Source organism: Haplochromis burtoni, unplaced genomic scaffold, assembly GCF_018398535.1.
Source record: "Haplochromis burtoni strain Fernald_Lab_line unplaced genomic scaffold, NCSU_Asbu1 Contig_113, whole genome shotgun sequence".
Lineage (NCBI taxonomy): Eukaryota > Metazoa > Chordata > Actinopteri > Cichliformes > Cichlidae > Haplochromis > Haplochromis burtoni.
In genome coordinates this window covers 227,410-248,475 of record NW_024582474.1, presented here as the reverse complement: position 1 = coordinate 248,475, position 21,066 = coordinate 227,410, and the positions used below count along the sequence as shown (strand labels likewise).

Genomic DNA, 21,066 nt, shown 5'->3' with positions numbered 1-21,066 from the left:
ACACACACACACACACACACACACACACACACACACACACGGAAGTTTGGAAGTATGGAATTTTTGATGTGTTGCTGAGATTGGGGTTCATCCTGTAATCTCTTACGAACTACCTCCACTGCTTCAGTGAATGGCACACAAGTGAAGCGCAATGTGGCATCATGCAAAGCCATTGTTTCATCTGCCTCCATAATGACATCTCTCACCTTCTCAACAAAATCCAAGGTGTTCTGGATGTGGTGTTCAGAGCTGCCTACCAACGGGTTGAGGATCAAAGCCAGAAACTTTGAGATGTTATAGGTCACTGAGCTGATCATACAGACAATTGGTCTTAAACGTACACCCTGTTTATGTATCTTAGGTAAACCATACAGACTTGGTGTAGCTTCCCCTGGGTTTCATTTTAAGTATTTTTGTCACAGAGCTGTGTGAAATTGTCTCACGATAGTCTTTCTGGTTTAGCAAAACAACTACCCTTGTCTGCTGGAAGGATGATAATGTTTTTCTTTTTCTCTGTTTGGGTGAATTGCCTGTCAGACAAATTTTACACCCACTTGTCCTCATCCTCGGAGTGGCATTTCTTCTAGCTACTGAGGGCACTCTCCATGTTTTTGTTTGGTTTCTGACGCACAAAAAATAAGTCAAACTCAGTTTTTTTTCATGGTCTTAGACTTTTCATGCTGTGCTAGACGAGCCTTTTCAGTTAATTTAAACACCTTTTGAAGAATACTCTCTAGAAGCATTGTAAGACACTATCAGATCCGCTTCTCTTTAGATTTCACATCGATGGTAAAAATGTATTTGTCTCAGCTATTCATTGAGGATCTGGTTCTGTGCCTTCTGGAGAATTTTTGCTGCCCAGAGGCCCGATCAATGGTCATTGATCAATGATCTCTGATCACTGATCACTGGCTGTTGATCATTGTTCATGACAATTTGCATATTAATGAAGAAACTGACCTCACAGCCCATTATTCGCCAGCAGTGTCAGTCATTGTGCAAATTTACTGTTTAAAAGGTCGGGGAACCCTGCAGTTAGCTGAGACGGAAGAAGTCACTTGGATGAGTGATGAAACGTTTCTCCCACTGAAAATGCTACGTCCAGATGAATGGAATCAACTTTTTTGGATTTCCTCACCTGGATGATTGAGGATACATCAAGATATCTCTATCAATCACCAACAATTTGCCGCTTGGAGATTATAAAGATATTGATAATTTTATTTGTCAGGGTTTGTTATTATGGCTCTGGGCAGAGAATAAACTAGGCATGAATGATAACAAACATGTATCCGATATTATATCTGTCAACAAGGTGCACTGAAGGGTATCAGTTGACGGAACAGCTGATATGGACTGGTTTTCTGATCTGCAGGGATTGAATTTGTAGAGTTTACACTGTGCATAATTTATTGTCTGTTATTCTTTTAAAAGTTTAAAGGTTGTGGCAGAAAACACTGGGTTGTCAGCTTAAGCCCACAGAAGGGAAGTCAGAAGCATTAAGCGCTAAGGCATACTTGTTTTAAATTTTGGTTATCACTGACAATCAGAACACAAAATAAAAAGACACTGGAATTATCATTTAAATAGTTTTTAACTTTAATTTACTTTTCTAATTAATTTCCGTTCTGTCCATTCTCAAGCTGCCCACTTTATTTTTCATCTTCTATTTTCTGTCCTCTCATCTTTACTTGTGTTTTTTTATACTTAAGGCAGATCTGCCCAAGACTTAACATAGCAGGAAGGTTTGAACTGCACACTTTAATGCTGGAAAGATCAGATGATCCAATCCAAGATCAAATCAATTTGTTTAAAAAAAAAAAAAACTACTCAATGATGACGAATGCATTGATCTTGCTGAATCTCATTCTGTGTAATTAATTCATGATGTCTCAGGGCTTCTCACCATGTTACAGATGTGCCATAGCCAAATTTTCAATGCAGCCTCTTTAAAGCTGCTTTAAAGTCACTATTTTTTATATGAGCAGTTTTTCAAATGACTTAAACAATTCAAATCAATTATGTTTTATTGATTGTTTTTGATTTATTGAGTTGAGCAGAGACTTGCAAATGGGGCAAGGGATGACTGAGACAATATATACAAAGAGTGGTGACAAGGAAAATGGGAGCACAGCAGGAACAAATTAAAAATAACAAAACAGGGAAAGCAAACTGAGCACAAAGGACATGATACAAGTGACCATCAAAATAAAACAGGAACTGGCACACAGACTGAGATCCAGACAAGGACACTTACAGTTGACAAAAGAACAGAGGAACGACAGACAGGAAAACATATGACACACTGGAGAGACAATGGATGAACCACGAGGAGGGGAACATGGAACAAGTAAGGGAGATGAAAGCAGACACGACTAAGGCATGGATTGAGAGGGCGAGGGACTCAGGGAAAGAGAGAAACACAGAAGGAGGGAACGAGAAACATGGAGGAGTGCGAGGGACATGGACGGAAAAAGATTTAAACACCAATGACTTGACAGTCACATACAGGCAACACAGGGGAGAGACCAAGACACAAGAGTAACCTAACAAGAAACTAAACTGTGAATACAAGGGAACTCAAGAACTTGGAAAGAATAAACTCAAGATTGACTAGTGAGACTTGAATATCATCGTCAAAATAAAAACAATCAACAAAACACAGGAAACTCAAAATACTGGTATGACGATCCAGAACAATGACAGTATATTAAGTGGTAATAAGTAGGAGTAACAGTTGGTATCAGTGCTATATACTGTCAACAATCAGCAATGACCTGGAAAATACTCTAATACTAAAATAATTAAAAAAATTGTAAACATTTAAAAAAAATGCCTAGAAAAGGTTCTAGTGTATTGTCTTTCTTATTCCAAATGAAGGTAAAATTTATTAAATGAACATCACATTCTTTATGGGATGATGTGAAACATCGGCTAAGAACGTGAACTCACAAAACACAGATCGTCAGTCAGATCATAGACTTCTATAGAATCAGTCATAGACATAGTCTAGACATAATCCAAGTTTAAGGTATATTCATTTCTTTTCCTCATATAAGATTATATTAACAGATATTAATAAATATATTTAATTTTTAGTATAGCGTTGAAAAAGTACTTCAAAAAAAGTGTTTGGTGGTGTTGTCATAGGGAACATGCAATGCGTAAAAAGACATAAGTGCAATATCCTGTCATTGTGTTTCGTAGAACTGTATTTGTGTGTACTTATACTTTTACATTTACTATTTTATTTTATTATACTCTCAATTTTATTATATTGTTATTTTATTCTGTGGAATGCTGAGTGAAAGCATGTAAGAATGTATGCATGCTAGCTCTGCTCCAATTTCGCTGTACAATGCCTAATATAGTGATAATATATGTGTGAATGCGAGAGTGAATGAAATATGGCATTGTAAAGTGCTTTGGGTGCCTTGAAAAGCGCTATATAAATCCAATCCATTATTATCATTATTATTATAATAAAGGAATTTAATTTTTATAAGCAGAAAGAGGTGCTAGGCTAAAACTAAACCCTTGTTCTAGTGTTAATCCTACACACACTCAATACTTCCCAAGGGCTTCATGGTTTGCACTTGGTCAGCAACTATCCTTTAACACCGTTGTCACAAGCTCACTGACCTAATAAATCAAAAATATGATATTTCTATGGATTTTTCTTCTTCTTCTTCTTCTTCTTCTTCTTCTTCTTCTTCTTCATGTCCTTCAATGAGGGAAGACTAAGTACTACTTTGGCTCATTACCCTACCTTCAGGTGGAAAAAAGGGTGAAGGCCCACCTGAGTAACTTCATTAGATGTCTATACAGTGGGGCAAAAAAGTATTTAGTCAGCCACCGATTGTGCAAGTTCCCCCACCTAAAATGATGACAGAGGTCAGTAATTTGCACCAGAGGTACACTTCAACTGTGAGAGACAGAATGTGAAAAAAAAAATCCATGAATCCACATGGTAGGATTTGTAAAGAATTTATTCGTAAATCAGGGTGGAAAATAAGTATTTGGTCAATAACAAAAATACAACTCAATACTTTGTAACATAACCTTTGTTGGCAATAACAGAGGTCAAACGTTTACTATAGGTCTTTACCAGGTTTGCACACACAGTAGCTGGTATTTTGGCCCATTCCTCCATGCAGATCTTCTCGAGAGCAGTGATGTTTTGGGGCTGTCGCCGAGCAACACGGACTTTCAACTCCCGCCACAGATTTTCTATGGGGTTGAGGTCTGGAGACTGGCTAGGCCACTCCAGGACTTTCAAATGCTTCTTACGGAGCCACTCCTTTGTTGCCCGGGCGGTGTGTTTTGGATCATTGTCATGTTGGAAGACCCAGCCTCGTTTCATCTTCAAAGTTCTCACTGATGGAAGGAGGTTTTGGCTCAAAATCTCACGATACATGGCCCCATTCATTCTGTCCTTAACACGGATCAGTCGTCCTGTCCCCTTGGCAGAAAAACAGCCCCATAGCATGATGTTTCCACCCCCATGCTTCACAGTAGGTATGGTGTTCTTGGGATGCAACTCAGTATTCTTCTTCCTCCAAACACGACAAGTTGAGTTTATACCAAAAAGTTCTACTTTGGTTTCATCTGACCACATGACATTCTCCCAATCCTCTGCTGTATCATCCATGTGCTCTCTGGCAAACTTCAGACGGGCCTGGACATGCACTGGCTTCAGCAGCGGAACACGTCTGGCACTGCGGGATTTGATTCCCTGCCGTTGTAGTGTGTTACTGATGGTGACCTTTGTTACTTTGGTCCCAGCTCTCTGCAGGTCATTCACCAGGTCCCCCCGTGTGGTTCTGGGATCTTTGCTCACCGTTCTCATGATCATTTTGACCCCACGGGATGAGATCTTGCGTGGAGCCCCAGATTGAGGGAGATTATCAGTGGTCTTGTATGTCTTCCATTTTCTGATGATTGCTCCCACAGTTGATTTTTTCACACCAAGCTGCTTGCCTATTGTAGATTCACTCTTCCCAGTCTGGTGCAGGTCTACAATACTTTTCCTGGTGTCCTTCGAAAGCTCTTTGGTCTTGGCCATGGCGGAGTTTGGAGTCTGACTGTTTGAGGCTGTGGACAGGTGTCTTTTATACAGATGATGAGTTCAAACAGGTGCCATTCATACAGGTAACGAGTGGGGGACAGAAAAGCTTCTTACAGAAGACGTTACAGGTCTGTGAGAGCCAGAGATTTTCCTTGTTTGAGGTGACCAAATACTTATTTTCCACCCTAATTTACGAATAAATTCTTTACAAATCCTACCATGTGAATTCATGGATTTTTTTTCACATTCTGTCTCTCACAGTTGAAGTGTACCTCTGGTGCAAATTACTGGCCTCTGTCATCATTTTAAGTGGGGAAACTTGCACAATCGGTGGCTGACTAAATACTTTTTTGCCCCACTGTACGTAATACATATGTTTGGATTTTCTTAACATAGTGTGATAGTATTTAATTATTAACAATTTTGTTAAGAATTTTAGTATTTTTTGATTGATTAAAGTAAAAATCTTATATAGGAAAGTAAAAATATTAGGAGAAAATTAGTTACTGTAATGTATGAATTTGAAAGCAGTGAAATATTGTGAGACAGCAAAACAGTGGCATACCCTGAGACCAAAAAAACAACATCAATGAGAAGTGCCAATTGATAGAAGTTCTTGCATTTTATTACTTTGATGATATGTTGTATCTGCACTGTTTTTGAACGCAACTTGGTAATCAATCTTGCTAGCATTAGATAACAACATAACACAGGGGTGCTCAATCCCAGTCCTCGAGAGCTACTGTCCTGCAGCTTTTAGATGCATCCCTACTCCAACACAGCTGAATCAAATGTTTGATCACCTCTTCAGCATGCCATCAAGTTTGGAGAAGGCCTGATAACAAGCCATTCATTTGATTCAGCTGTGTCGGAACAAGGATGCATCTAAAAGCTGCAGGACAGTAGCTCTCGAAGACTGGAATTGAGCACCCCTGACATAACAAATACCTTGCCTAAATGTGTTTGCTTCTTCACCAAAAAAAACAAAAGTGAGAGTCATTGCAAAATAGTTTGAACAGCTTTTTTGGGGGGGGGCAGGCAAAGTGGTCCGGGAATAAACTTTACTTAAACTTAGTGCTGTCAGTGTTAATCTCGTTAAAATGATGTTAACACAATAACTGCATTAATGCAGCAAATCTCCATTAGCGAGTAAGCGCGGATCACCCCGTGCGCGGGGCTGCACGATGCTAATGCGTTGACACCAAAGTGCTAACATTGAGGCTTCAAGATGTGTTGTCTAAGCTGGCTATGTTCGTCTTTTATGCACAGTGTTGTATTTGTTTTTTGTTTCATTAGAGCTCTTTGAGGGAGCACAAAGTCAGCCATTTGTATTGTTTTAACTCAAAGGTATGACTTTAAGTGTCCAGAATCTGCTGGAGTAAGCCAGCAGCAGAGATTCACATGAGAATGTGTTAATTTAAATGCATTCTGTTACTTTGAAGCAACCCCCCAAAATTATGACTGATGGTACATCAACACAGCCAAGACAATTACCTGAGAGCTTTTAATAATTTTGTTGAGGACCCCTTCAGTGGAAATCTGAATTTAAACTCTGTCTTTTCATCAGCAGCTTTAGTAGCAAGGTGTCTGTGCCAGAGTGAATGTACTGGAGAGTTGATATTTGAAGACAGTCCATCACTGAGGAAATCCATACTTCCATCACATTCTATCATATTGGGGTGGCTGTAGCTCAGGAGGTAGAGCAGATCATCTACTGATCGGAAGGTTGGTGGTTTGATCTCTGGCTCCCTCTAGTCTGCATGCCAAATATCCTTGGGCAAGATATTAGTCACTCTCCAATGCATCCATCAGAGTACGAATGTGTGTTATTTTAGATAGTAATACAAAAATATTCACTATTTACATGGAAATCAGCTGTGCTGTTGTCTTGACTTGTTTTTTTTTGACTTGCAGCTACCTGAACTAAGCCTGAACAATATATATTGGCATCGTAATAATGAAGCCATTAATCAGAATGTCTTTTCTTTCATACTCTTGTCAGAGGTGTCTCGAAACGACTCTTGTCCAGATCTGCCTGAGATCCAGAATGGCTGGAAGACAACATCCCATGTTGCACTTGTGCGAGGGGCTTGTATAACCTACCAGTGCGATCCTGGTTATGACCTGGTGGGGCGAGAGACTCTCACCTGTCAGCTTGATCTTTCCTGGAGCTCACAACCCCCATTCTGTGAAAAAAGTGAGTTCTGCTTGTTTTATTTGTTTGTACAATAACCTTTATCTGTTCTTCATGGAATTAATTAATTTTAGGTATTTCCTTGGTCCCTACAGGAGGAATTTTTAATATAGTTGTTGACAAATTGGCCATTCATCTACTGCCATGGGCCTCATTTATCAGTGTGATTCATCAATATTATCATGTGCATGCGCATGAAATTGTCCAAAATGTCTTGGTAAGCTGGAACTAAAGGGCTGAGCCCAACTACTTAAAAACAACTCCACACTATGGTCCCCCTCTACCAAACTATACACTTTGCACAGTGTAGCCAGAGAAGTACCCCTCTCCTGGCAACTGCCAAACCCATACTCATCCATCAGATTGCCAGATGAAGAAGTGTAAGTTGTTGCTCCAGAGAAGGCCTTTCCACTGCTCTAGGGTCCAGTAGCGGTGTGCCTTACACCACTGCAACTGACGCTTTGCATTCCATTTGCATGTAGGACTCAACAATCGTCTATCTGCATGGGTGTTGGACTTCCTCAATGAGATCTCATGCGGTGAGACAGGGTAGGTGTGTCTCTGACAGCATCACCACCATCTCGCCGCTGCTGTATTCCCTCTATACTTCTGACTGTGTGGCCACTCATGGCTCCAATACCATTGTGAAGTTCGCTGATGACGCAGTGGTGTTGTGCCTCATCTCCAACAACGATGAGGTGGCCTACATGGACAAGGTGACGAACCTGGCATTGTGGTGTCAGGACAGCCACCTTCTTGTCTTGCAAACCAAGGAGCTGGTGGTGGACTTAGGAAGGAGTAAACACCAAGTCTACAGGCCCCTTATCATTAACGGTACTCTAGTGGAGAGGGTGTTGTCCTTCAAGTATCTCAATGTCCACATCTCCTCAGACCCGACATGGTCTGCTCACATTAAGGTCCAGTCCAAAAAGGCTAGGCAGCGCCTGTACCATTTCCAACAACTGAGGAAGTTCGGGGTCTCTCCAGTGATCCTCAGGACTTTCTATTCAGGCACTGTGGAGAGCATCCTCACACAGAACATTACATCCTGGTATAGGAATAGCTGTGTTCAGGACTGAAAAGCTCTTCAGAGAGTGATTGGTGCAGCAGAACACTGCTGCAGGTCTATTCTCCCTCCCTACAGGACATTTACACCAGGAGATGTTGGTCCAGAGCAGCAGATATTAAAGGACTCGTCCCATCCCAGTAACAAACTGTTTCAACTTCTGCAATCAGGCAGAAGTTTCCGCACAATCGGGGCAACAGAGAGACTCAAGCGGAGCTTCTATCCTCAGGTCGTCCAAGTCCTAAATCTGAACATGCCCCCACTACCCTTATGGCATCCCTAAGTGAATGAAACAGGACCATACATCATGTTCTTGTCCCATGCCAGAACTTTCACGGTCATATTTCATATCACATCTGATTTATTATTACATCACAGGCTTCTACACTGATCATGCTCGTCACTCTGTTGAATTACTCTGTTTATATTACTTCGGCCACTTGTTTACTCTACGTGCTATCAATACATTGCTGTGCTAATATGGCACAAAACACTTTGTACATGCACATTCCGTTGCATGTACATTTTAAGATTTTTAATTTAAAATTTCCAGATATTTTTATTTATTTAATTTACTTATTGTCTATAATGTCTTGCACAGTCAAATGAGGAGTTCAGGACACATTTCACTGTGTGTTGTACTCATATGACTATGCATGTGACAAATAAAGAATCTTGAATCTTGAATCCACTTGATGTAAGGCTTGGATGCAGCTGCTTGACCATGACCATTCAGTGAAGCTCTCTGAGCACTGTTCTTGACCTTATCTGAAGACCACATGAAGTTTGGAGGTCTGTAGATGTTGAATCTGCAGAAAATTGGTTACCTCTGCACACTATGCACTTCAGCATCCACTTACCGCACTGTAATTTTATGTGACCTACCACTTCATGGTTGAGTTGTTGTAATTCCTAACTGCTTACACTTTGCTATAATACCGCCAACACCATTGGGGTGGCTGTAGCTCAGGTGGTAGAGCAGGTCAGCTACTAACTAACCTTGTTGCTCTCTGTTGCATCCATCGGAGTGTGAATGTGCTTGAATGTTAGACAGTAAGCACTTAACAGTTAGAAAAAGTGCTTCTGTGAATGGGTACAATTGACTGTGGAATATTTAGTAGCATTAAATTTCACGACCGCACTCATTTCACAGCAGAAATCCTGTCATGGTACCACACTGGAATTCACTGAGCTCATGAGAGGGACCCAGTCTTTCACAAATGTTTGTCGAAGCAGTCTGTTTGTCTAGATGCCTCATTTTATACACCTGTGGCAATGGAAGTGACTGGAAGACCTGTGTTCAATGATTTGGAGGGCTGAGTGAATACATTTGGTAACATAGTGTGTATTATAGTACAAATGAATTTGTACTATAATTTGCCAGACGGGCCTCCAGCTCGCACTGGAACGGTTCGCAGCCGAGTGTGAAGCAGCGGGAATGAGGATCAGCACCTCCAAATCTGAGGCCATGGTTCTCAGCCGGAAAAGGGTGGAGTGCCCACTCCGGGTCGGGGATGAGTTCCTGCCCCAAGTGGAGGAGTTCAAGTATCTTGGGGTCTTGTTCGCGAGTGATGGGAGAAGGGAGCCGGAGATCGACAGACGGATTGGGGCTGCAGCTGCAGTAATGCGGACGCTGCACCGGTCCGTCGTGGTGAAGAGGGAGCTGAGTGTAAAAGCGAAGCTCTCAATTTACCGGTCGATCTACGTCCCTACCCTCACCTATGGCCACGAGCTGTGGGTAGTGACCGAAAGAACAAGATCGCGGATACAAGCGGCAGAAATGAGCTTCCTCCGAAGGGTGGCTGGCCTCTCCCTTAGAGATAGGGTGAGAAGTTCGGCCATCCAGGATGGGCTCAGAGTAGAGCAGCTGCTGCTCCACATCGAAAGGAGCCAGCTGAGGTGGTTCGGGCATCTGACAAGGATGCCCCCTGGGCGCCTCCTGGGTGAGGTGTTCCAGGCATGTCCCACCGGGAGGAGGCCCCGGGGCAGACCCAGGACACGCTGGAGAGATTATATCTCTCGGCTGGCCTGGGAACGCCTTGGTATTCCCCTGGATAAGCTGGAGGAGGTGGCTGGGGAGAGGGAGGTCTGGGCCTCTTTGCTTAGGCTGCTGCCCCCGCGACCCGGCCTCGGATAAAGCGGATGAAGATGGATGGATGGATGGAATTTGCCAGACTGATTTTATAAGTCAAATTGTCTTGTGGTGGGATGGGACCAGAAGTTGTTATAGTACTAATTTCTGCAAAGAACCCAAGGTTTAATCAACATGATTCACCCTCTCCACAACATCTACAGTATAGTGGAAGGCTCTGCAATTGCGACACAGGACCTGATGCACTAGCACAATGTGATGCGTTTCTTGGCACTGCTGCCTCACAGCAAGAACGTCCTGTGTTTGAATCAACTGACCATACAAATAAAGGGCCCAGTAGTGTCAAACATCTATGACATTGGCCCTTCTGTTTTTCAGCTTTTGCCTATACCAGGAGCTCCAGCTCTAACAGGACATTTTAAACAGTATAAAATTTGGGGAATTTGGAATTCAGTGACACAGTATGGAATTTGGGGGGGGGGGGACATTTACTGGATACCCTTAGTTCATTCTTAATCTTACAAATGAGCTGGTATTTGTAAAGGACCTTTTTAATTTTACTGACCATCAAAGCTTTATGTAGCTCACACAGTAAGAACAAGCTTCACACACTTCTTGTTGTGCTGCAACTATGGTGACCTCTGCATCGCTGTGCTGATATACAAGACAGATAAACTTATCAGAATTTTTGCCATCCTTTCAGCAAAACCTGAGATTTTAAGAGTAAAATTAATATTTTCCATTCTTTATGAATTTGTTTTTGATTCAGGCTTGAACATATACACCCTAAGAGTGATAAAACCCCTCTTTAAATATCTAACTTTTACTGCTTGGAACTATATTTGTGCATTTTGGATCTCAAACAAGTTACCTTGAATTAAAAAAACTTAGCCCTAGCAAGTACATTCATGTAGATTGTACCTGCTCTTGGGCATATAATAGTGTCCATCTCTGGGCTTATTTTATTTTTTATCAAAATGTATTATTGTTTTTATAAAATTATATCTCTTATCATTCATCACAGTCTCTGCTGTCTTTTTTCTCAGTCATGTACTGTTCAGATCCTGGCCATGTTGAGCATGCTACCAGAACCCTGTCTGACCCGAAACTCCTAGTGGGGACAACCATTCAGTATAGCTGCAACACAGGCTTCATCCTACAGGGCGGCGCCACTATCACATGCTATGGACGTGAGCCAGGAACGCCTGTGTGGACGTCTCATCTGCCTCACTGTGTCTGTGGGTATTTGAAAGAATGTTTCCAGACATAAAAGAAGACATGGGAGGTTAGTCAGTTCTCAACTGGCAATTGCTGATATGTATTTTAGCAAACTGGTGAGCTGAAGGGTCCCGTAGTTTACTAGTAGTATGTTAGCATCAGAATTTCACAAGCCTATCATCTGAATAGGGAGTCACATATGACACTTAACTGAAGATAAGAGGCTCTTTTCCCTGCTTTTTTTTAGTCCAAAATGAGTGGGTTTGTGTGATTTCTTGCAAAAAAGGCCTGGCTCTCTCTTTTCTCTGCTGACAAAGATCACAGCGTCTCTGCATGCCAGAGACGATGCTTCATCACTCACATTTTATCTCAGCAGTCATGATATTTGCGTGTGTGTGTGTGTGTGTTTTCAGGGTTATTAATGTTTGGGTGAAGTGTTTGATATGTAAATGTGATGCTAATGCACCATAGCAATCAACCCTCAGCCACCTGGAGGTGGAGGCGGAGATTATCCGTGAGTCATGTCACCTCAGCCAGGGTTTGTCAAAACCTGTCAGTCGAGCTATGACGCAGAAACCTCTGATTTGTGCTGAGAAACTCAATGAGTTCCATGCAGTTTCTTTTTCTTTCTTCTTTTTATCTAGCTGAGGATTCTGTTTCCTGTGAAAACCCCGGTCTCCCTGACAACGGCTACCAGATCCTGTCCAAGAGACTTTACCTGCCTGGCGAGTCCCTAACCTTTGTCTGTTACCAAGGTTACGAGCTCATAGGAGAGGTTGCAATTAAATGCATCCTTGGAAATCCTTCTTTTTGGAGCGGCCCACTTCCACTCTGCAGGGGTGAGATTTTTGAAGGACATTTTATTTTAATATACGTTATTATAGAAATTTTTTAGAGGCTTTGGATTATTCTGATTCACAAGAACACTAACTCCTGTAAAGTTGCAATCAGATGTTTATATCCACCCATCATGCACATGAATGTAATGGAAATATGGGGTTTCTAATGATGTCTTTGAACTGTCAGAAGTCAGAAGTATTTCAACCACAGTGTGTGTTATTTATATATATATATATATATATATATATATTATTATATACTATATCATTACATATATATGAATGATATATCACTTACTGAGTGATTGTGTCACAATGAAAAGTATATAATATATACTACACACATATCATGTATATATATAAAAATCCCCTCCACGCCCCTGCGGGCAGCGTTATCCTTCAAGTCAGGTCCTTACCAGAGGCCTGGGAGCTTGAGAGGTCCTGCGTAGTATCTTAGCTGTTCCAAGGACTGCGCTCTTCTGGACCGAGATCTCTGATGTTGTTCCTGGGTTCTGATGGAGCCACTCGCCTAGCTTGGGAGTCACCACACCTAGTGTTCCGATTACCACTGGGACCACCTTCACCTTCACCCTCCACATCTTCTTGAGCTCTTCTCTGAGCCCTTGGTACTTCTCCAGCTTCTCATGTCATTCAGAATCGCTACATCTATCACTGCGGCCATCTTTCTCTGCTTGTCTACCACCAGTATGTCTGGTTGGTTAGCCATCACCATTTTATCCGTCTGTTTCTGGAAGTCTCCTATTTTAACGTCGGAACTTGTTTCTGTATATTATGCTGGCCACTTGGTTATGGTGTTGTCCTGCATAGCATTCCACGTATGCCCTGCCTGCTAGCATCTTGCAGCCTACTGTTATGCTCTGGATTGTCTCAAGGGCATCTTTACATAGCCTGCACATGGGGTGTTGTCTGGTATGATAGACTGCAGCCTCTATGGATCTTGTACTCAAAGCTTGTTCCTGTGCTACCATGAGTAGTGCCTCTGTGCTGTCTTTCAGTCCGGCTTTGTTCAGCCACTGGTAGGATTTCTGTCAGCTACCTCCTCTATCTGCTGGTGGTACATACCATACAGGGGCCTGTCCTGCCATGATGGTTCCTCCACTTCCTCGGGTTTATTGCTGCCTGAGGTATTCACTCAGCACGTGGTCGATTGGGGCTATCTTCCTGATGTATTCCTGATTTCCCCTGGCTCCTTCCTTCCGCTTAGCATACAGGTTAAGGGGGCTGGACTTGGGGTGAAACCCTCAATCCATGGTCAGGAGCTTCCTGGTCTTGATGTCAGTGGCTTCTATCTCCTCCTCTGGCCAGCTTATTATCCCAACAGAGTACCTGATCATGGGCAGGGCGTAGGTGTTGATAGCCCAGTTCTTGTTCTTACCTTTCAGCTGACTCCTCAGGACTTCCCTGATCCTCTGCAGGTACTTGGTGGTTGCAGCTTTCCTAGCAGCCTCTTCATGGTTCCCATTTGCCTGTGGGATCCCCAGGTACTTGTAGCTGTCCTCTATGTCTGCAATGTTGCCTTCTGGTAGTTCGATCTCCTCATTTCTGACTACCTTCCTTCTCTTTGTTATCATCCGACTACACTTCTCCAGTCCGGACGTCATTCCGATGTCATTGCTTTATTTCCTGGTGGTATGGATCAGTGAATTTATGTCTTCTTCACTCTTGGCATACAGCTTGATGTCATCCATGTGGAGGAGGCGGCTGAGAATTGCTCCATTCTGTAGTCAGTATTCATAGCCAGTCTTGTTAAAGATCTCACTGAGGGGGTTCAGGCCTATGCAGAACAGCAGTGGTGCCAGTATGTCCTTGGTAGATCCTGCACTTGATGGTGACTTGTGCTATGGGCTTGAAGTTGGCATCTAGTGTTGTACCCCACATTCCCATCCCCGTTCTTGATGAAGACTCTTAGGGTACTGTTGATCTTGTATAATTCTAGACATTCCAGGATCCAGGTGTGGGGCATCAAGTCATAGGTCTTCTTGTAATCAATCCAGGCAGTGCACATGTTGGTAAGCCTACAATTGCAGTGTCGGGCGACTGCTCGGTCTACCAGTAGCTATCTATGTGTATAGCCTATATACTATTATTAATTCATTATGTAAATCTCCAATAATCTTGGAAAATGAAGGCCATGTCAAAGTTTTTGCGTGTCTTTTTCATGCTGTTATCCTTGTATAGTTTTTGCTATTGTGCTGAAAACTCAAGGAGATGAGTGTCAGGGTCAGGGTGCTGTCTCACTGCAGGGAATTTTCAGGCTGAATCCTCCTGAAGGTTCCCAAGCTCAGAGAGAGAGTTAGGAGAGAGAAAAAGGCTTGGACAGGTAAATGCAGGAGATAATGTGTGTGTGTTTTTTTTTTATTACCCAGATTATTTTAGAGTAATGAATTAGTTGTCCATGTTAAACAAAGTGTCACTAGTCACTTGAATTTGGGCAGTTAATATGTACTAATACAGTGATTAATTTGATTAGTGTGATATTTAGTTTAATTCATAATTTATTTTTGATTCTTTTACTGTATATGGTCAATCTTTCACCTTCCCTCTGCTTTTACCATCACCTGAGCTGCCACATAATATAAATGGTAACATTCCATAAAATTGCAAAGCCTAAAAACAAATCTTTAATATGCTCTGTGAATTTTTATTTATAGACATTTATGACAAAAATAGCTGGCTGTGTCACTGAATATTGTGCAAGTATCATTTTGTTATACCATATTCACAATGGACCAGCATTATGGTTTGGCTTATTGCTAAATTCTGGAAATTACTGAGGCTCCATGAGTTACCTTTTCTGAAAAAAAAAAACAAAAACAAGCATCTCTTACTTGCTTAATAGCTCTGTTTTGCTAAACTGAAACAAAAATAATCCCATGGAATTAATTTTGATGGATTAAATAAAACTGATCAATTAAATATTACATAGTCTCCTATTTCACAAATTGCTGTGAGACAGGGTTGAATTGGAATACATAAGAAAAGAAAGCTTGACCGATATTAACAATAGGAAGAGTGGGCATTAGCAAACATACAATTCAAGAGAACGTTATGTAAACAAATTCAACATAAAAAGTTATGTCAATTTTCATATGCACTGACTGACAGAATGATGTCTTGCAGCCAACCAAGACTGCTTTGGCAACCATGCTTTGGAAGGTGAGTGTCTGTGTACAGTATGTGCTGTGGGCTAAAACCCTACACAGTCTGTTTTATAGAATTACAAAAAAAAAAACCCTCAAACAAACCACCTCACAGGCAACAAAGCTTTACCTGTCTGTGTGCTCTCCCTGCATTTGCATCAACTTCATTCCCATGTTTTGTTTCTACCTCCAGCTGTGTTTATCCATGTGATTTCACAGAGCATCCACCTATGTTTGCTAAACCACCTCTAATGAAACTTTAGAAGATTTATGTATTCTCTGGATAATGATCTGCGGTTAAATAAACCTTGTATTATTCATGTTTTGTCTGTCAGTTGCAGAAGCGACTGCAGGTTCCCCTTTGGATGGAGGAAACATAGCACTGGCCATTTTCATCCTCATTCTGTTGCTGTCTGTGCTGCTGGGAGGAGTGTACGTCTATGTCACTCGGTAAGATCCTAGACCATGAAATTTATATACAAGGGTGAGACCTTAATTGTTTCTGACTGTTATTGTCTTGATAACATTTGTTTGATTAGCACAGTCTGGGCCACAGCTCATACTATGCAGGCTCTTGGTCAGAACCCCATTGGTGTCACCTTTTAACTCACTTACTGCTATAACTGTAGCAAAAAGTTAGGGGTCTTTCACATAATCTAGACCTCAAAAGTAATGCAACATATTTGTTTCTTAGAAAACTAGAAGCAAAGTCTTTGGCAGTCGCATACTGGCGCTGAGCCATTGTGAAGGAACAGGTACTAAAACTCTGAATTTGTGTTTTTTTGTGTCTGTTTTTTCCTCATTATGTATATTAGGTGCAGATATAACTCCAACTTAAGGCTGCCTCTTATCTACCCTCACCCTTACCGACAAATCACTGTGGAGACAGAGTTTGACAACCCGCTCTATGAAACAGGAGGAGTAAGTTCTATTCAGTTAAGTTCAAATGAATTGAATTGAATTTTATTTAGATACTGCCAAAATTGCAACAACAAATACCTCAAGTGTGGGGTAAAAGCTGCAGGAGTACATTCAATGTGTCCATTCCTTTGATTTAATAATTCTCATTTCAATTACAGCAGGACACTCGAGAGTATGAAGTATCGATATGAGAATCTTCTCAAAAGATATTTGTGAAGCGTGACAAGACTGACCGCCCTGACCTAACTCTTCACACTCTCCTCTCTCGCTTCTCCACCCAGGAGGAGGCGATGTAAATACAAATAATGATGTCCAGCCCCTTCTGCATTGATGGATCCTGTTCTCTCCTTCTCTGATGTGACAGCTTTTGTAGACATTATGGGAATTATGAGAGGTTACTTGAACCAAAAAGAAGAAAGACAATTGATAGTCAGCAACTGACCAGTCTACCAGTCTGGGAGAGGTTGAATGATAGAGGAAATGGGGGAAAGGCCCAAATAACATCTGAGAACATCAAACATGGGTCATTTTCACACATGTACTGCAGTTCCTAACTTTTCTAGACAATATCTAACTGAGGTCCGAGAATTGGATTGAACATTAGGCAGCCATTAACTTGCCAGCTGCCTAGTCTGTGTGATAGCAGGGCTAGTGCACCCACTAGTGCAAGTAATTGCATGAGTGTGTGTCATATGTGCTGCCTAATGCACACTCTATACAAGCAACTTTCTCACCTAAAACACATGAATCATTTTCCAGAAAAACAAATTCCTCTGAAGTATTTCTTGTTGTGTATTACATATAAGGAAAATATGGAAAATATTCCAGTTAGGTTCTTGTGAAATTGTCTGAAGTTCATGTGAGAAAATGGCTATTGTGGGAAATGAAGGAGGGAGGGATAGGAAATGAGAGAAATGTGGGTATCAAAGCACTTTTTAGTATATTTTTCTTGACTGTAAAAGTCTTAAGAGGTGAAGTTATAATCCTTAAGATTTAACAGATTTTTGAAACTATTTATCATGATTTTCTTTTCTGCAGTAGTCTTTGAATAGTCTCAAATTCTGTAATCTCTATAAATTAATTACCAGTTCCAGGCAGCACTCAAATTGTCTTTACACAAAGAAGATATTCACAGAAATCAAGATTCACAAGTATGCACAGCAGAGTGCTGTATCATTAATCAAATATCCACTTAAATGTTGAGAAATTTCCAGAAAATCTGCAAAGGATCCGCCTTGTTATGTAAATATAAAGAGCTGGTTTATAGAGGTTAGCAGTTTTGTTCTGTGTTCCTCTCACTGCAGAAGAACAGTGAAAAACATCTCTAATGTATTTATAAGTTCCTTTTCTGTACCAGATTAAGCTTAATGTTTATACTCTGAAACACTGTTGAGCTAGTTTCAGTTTGAAGACTCCAGTTTTAAAAACTGAGACTTGTGACTGTGAAACAATGAAGCACATATGGCTGCCACCTAGAGACTACTTATATATTTGAAATCACACAAGTATGTCTTTCATTCTTTTTCTGTTGGTACTCTTTTCCCATTGCCATGCTTCCTCAGGATATGGATAATGCTAACATTACCATTGCATTTACTTTACGATTAATTCCTATCTGTGTTTAAGCAACTTTGACTGATTAGCACTTGTGTGCTATTTTCAGTAAAAATTTACCTCAGCGCACGTATGATCAGTGTACATGAATGGTCATTGTGATATGCAGGTTTGTTTGTATAGACACGGGCCGTTTCAGAAACTGGATAAAAACAGCATTTCAGAAAACATTTTTTTTTACCTGTTGTGTAGTTGTAAGCTAGCTTTCTAGTAAGTTCCTGTTAAATTCAGCCTTTGACTGAATTCTGCAGAAACTCCAAGAAGCATTTTTTATGTTATTTCCATAAAGTCTCTCTGCTTTTTTCTTTTCATCTTTGTATGTTTATGATTCAGGACTTCGTATACAGTGGTCTCCAAAAGTATGCTAACAGTACGGTAAAATTTCACTTTACTTTAGCATCCATTTTTATCACATCATGCTAGCACACCAGCTTAATGGATACAGAACTTCTGCAGAATAAGAAACAATAATATGAACATTTTCAAACAGAATTTATAGTGACAACCTGTTTCAGATGTACCTCAGATGTTGGTGCCCAGTGCCCAATGGAGCTGTGTGGTACAGCTCATCTGATAAGTGTGGATATTTTCAGTAAGGTTATACTATATAATCAGTCTATTACTTAACGCTAGTTAGCTGATATTTGTGTCTTTGTGTTGTACATATACACTTTAGGAAAACAACATGCTAAGGATGCTCACTAGCATTAAAAATTATTTTATGGCAACACTGATCTTACTTAATACATCTATGGTCTGGTAAAAGCGCCATTTGTTATTACTATGGTAAACACAAGTGTTCTTACCCAGGACTGAAATCTTAAGGATTACAACTTCTAAAATGTCATATAGAATGCTAAAGGTGGGTTTATTTCACATAACCATTTCATATTCACATTCATGAGTCATGAAAAGTCCTGTCTTTTCGTAAACTGGAAATCAATATTTAGAAAAAAGTAAAGGTCAGTGCTTTCTTTTATTTGTTACCCAGTCTGACACAGGATTTGCAGTACTGTTGTTATATTTCTCTCACATGTAGTTCAATTGATGGACTGTAACAGACTGGCCTCAGTATTGCTGGGTCTGGACTAGCAGCGTAAATAGTGTAGCTGTAGTTAACTTATTGGTCTTCTGGTACAAGCTCAGCAAACCAACCAGATGATGTATTTATTTTGATGTACTGTACATGTGATGTTTTATGCAGATGGATAAATGTACATTTTCGTTATGAGAATACAAATGTTAACAGTTTCCCTAAATAAATGGTAAAACCTTAAAAACTTCAAAGGATTCTTTTTAAACACTGAGGTATTTTGCTTTGTCTTATTTTGCTAAAGGAAACCAATGGAAAAATGATTACACCTTTTTTTTTAATCCAATGTCTAGCCAGACAAGACATCTGATACTCCCAAAAAGTTGATTTTGTTCATCTGGACGTAGCGATTTCAGTGGAAGAAACATTTCATCACTCATCCAAGTTACTTCATAAGTCAGCGTCCCTCCTTGTACAGGATGTAACTTCCTTATCATTGAAAGAGTGGTTACTGGCCTGTAGGTGTGAATAGACTGCGGAGTCCTGGCCTGACGAGTTAGCTCTTTTGTGCTATCCACTTAGCCGGAGGTTGCTTGGTTTTCCTGATGTATAAATCATGGCTATCCTCCTGGCACTTAACAGCATACACCACATTAGTGTGGGCAATCGTGGCTCAAGAGTTGGGCATTCGTCTTGTAATCGGAAGGTTGCCGGTTCAAGCCCCGGCTCCGACAGTCTCAGTCGTTGTGTCCTTGGGCAAGACACTTCACCCGTTGCCTACTGGTGGTGGTCAGAGGGCCCGGTCGCGCCAGTATCAGGCAGCCTCGCCTCTGTCAGTGCGCCCCAGGGTGGCTGTGGCTACAATGTAGCTTGCCATCACCAGTGTGTGAATGTGTGGATGATTGTGTATAGTGTAAAGTGCTTTGGGGTCCTTACGACCAAGTAAAGCGCTATACAAATACAGACCATTTACCTTTACTCAGTTTGTGCCAGTTAGGGGGGACATTTAAGAGGTATACTGTAAATCAACACATACGTATTGACTCTCATTGCATAAGTATTGACTCTTACTCTGTTTGTGCCAGGGAATGGATCCTTGGAGTGGACCAATTTTTGGCGCAGTGTATTTTAGAGCTTGAAAGCCACAGAGACACGGTCGGCTGGCTGTTGCTCAGGTGGTACCGCAGGTCACCTACTAACCCAGAAGGTTGGTGGTGCGGTCTCAGTGTGCTCCAGTCTGCATGTCAAGTATCCTTGGGCAAGATACTAACCCCATGTTACTCTCTGATGCATCCATCAGAGTGTGAATGTTAGATAGGAAGCACTTAGAAACAGCATTAAAAAATGCTTTGTGAATGCACAAGTTGTGTGAAGCCCTTTGAATGCTCATAGTAGAAAAGTGCTATACAAGAACCAGTCCATTTACCTTTTTGGGAGAAAATGCATCTCAGCTGTTCCAATAATCCTGACACATAAGGGATCACTGAGGGTTTTTGCTTAGGCAGCAGTTGTCCTTCTTCTCTCCTGGATTGTCTGGGGCATTCTTTAGGTGCAGGTTTGACAAATGTCCGGCTTGGATAACCATATTCACTTAGGGCCTTCTTGATGTGATGTTCTTCTGCTTCCCTGGCAGCTGTTTCTGTGGGAATGGTGTTCTAGCCTCTTTTAGAGTTGGGTATCTCGAGACCGGTCTTCTCGAGGCCACTTTTACGTGATCTTGGTCTTGTCTTGGTGTCGACGGACTTACATGTGTGTTTATTTCATATTTTCAGTTGTTACCCTCCACGGCTAAATAAAGCACTCTAAATCAGTTTCAGTTATGTAGTGATGAACACAACAATGGACATAAGGGGCTTCTTT

At 41.2% G+C, this 21,066-nt stretch overlaps 1 protein-coding gene across 4 annotated transcripts in view; it reads left to right on the top strand.

The window, feature by feature from the left end:
* LOC102301036 (seizure 6-like protein) overlaps window positions 1-19,453 on the top strand; it is a 107,453-nt gene extending 88,000 nt beyond the window's left edge. Inside the window, exons 11-17 of one of the 4 annotated variants that reach the window (XM_005928967.2) lie at window positions 7,071-7,265; window positions 11,467-11,658; window positions 12,283-12,477; window positions 15,619-15,654; window positions 15,974-16,088; window positions 16,454-16,559; window positions 16,718-19,453. In XM_005928967.2, coding sequence (XP_005929029.1) covers window positions 7,071-7,265; window positions 11,467-11,658; window positions 12,283-12,477; window positions 15,619-15,654; window positions 15,974-16,088; window positions 16,454-16,559; window positions 16,718-16,750 — 872 coding nt within the window. In that variant the 3' untranslated portion in view covers window positions 16,751-19,453. The remainder of the gene's footprint in view (window positions 1-7,070; window positions 7,266-11,466; window positions 11,659-12,282; window positions 12,478-15,618; window positions 15,655-15,973; window positions 16,089-16,453; window positions 16,560-16,717) is intronic. The other 3 variants (XM_042223510.1, XM_005928968.3, XM_042223512.1) reach the window with 3 other exon arrangements.
* Window positions 19,454-21,066: the final 1,613 nt, after the last annotated feature.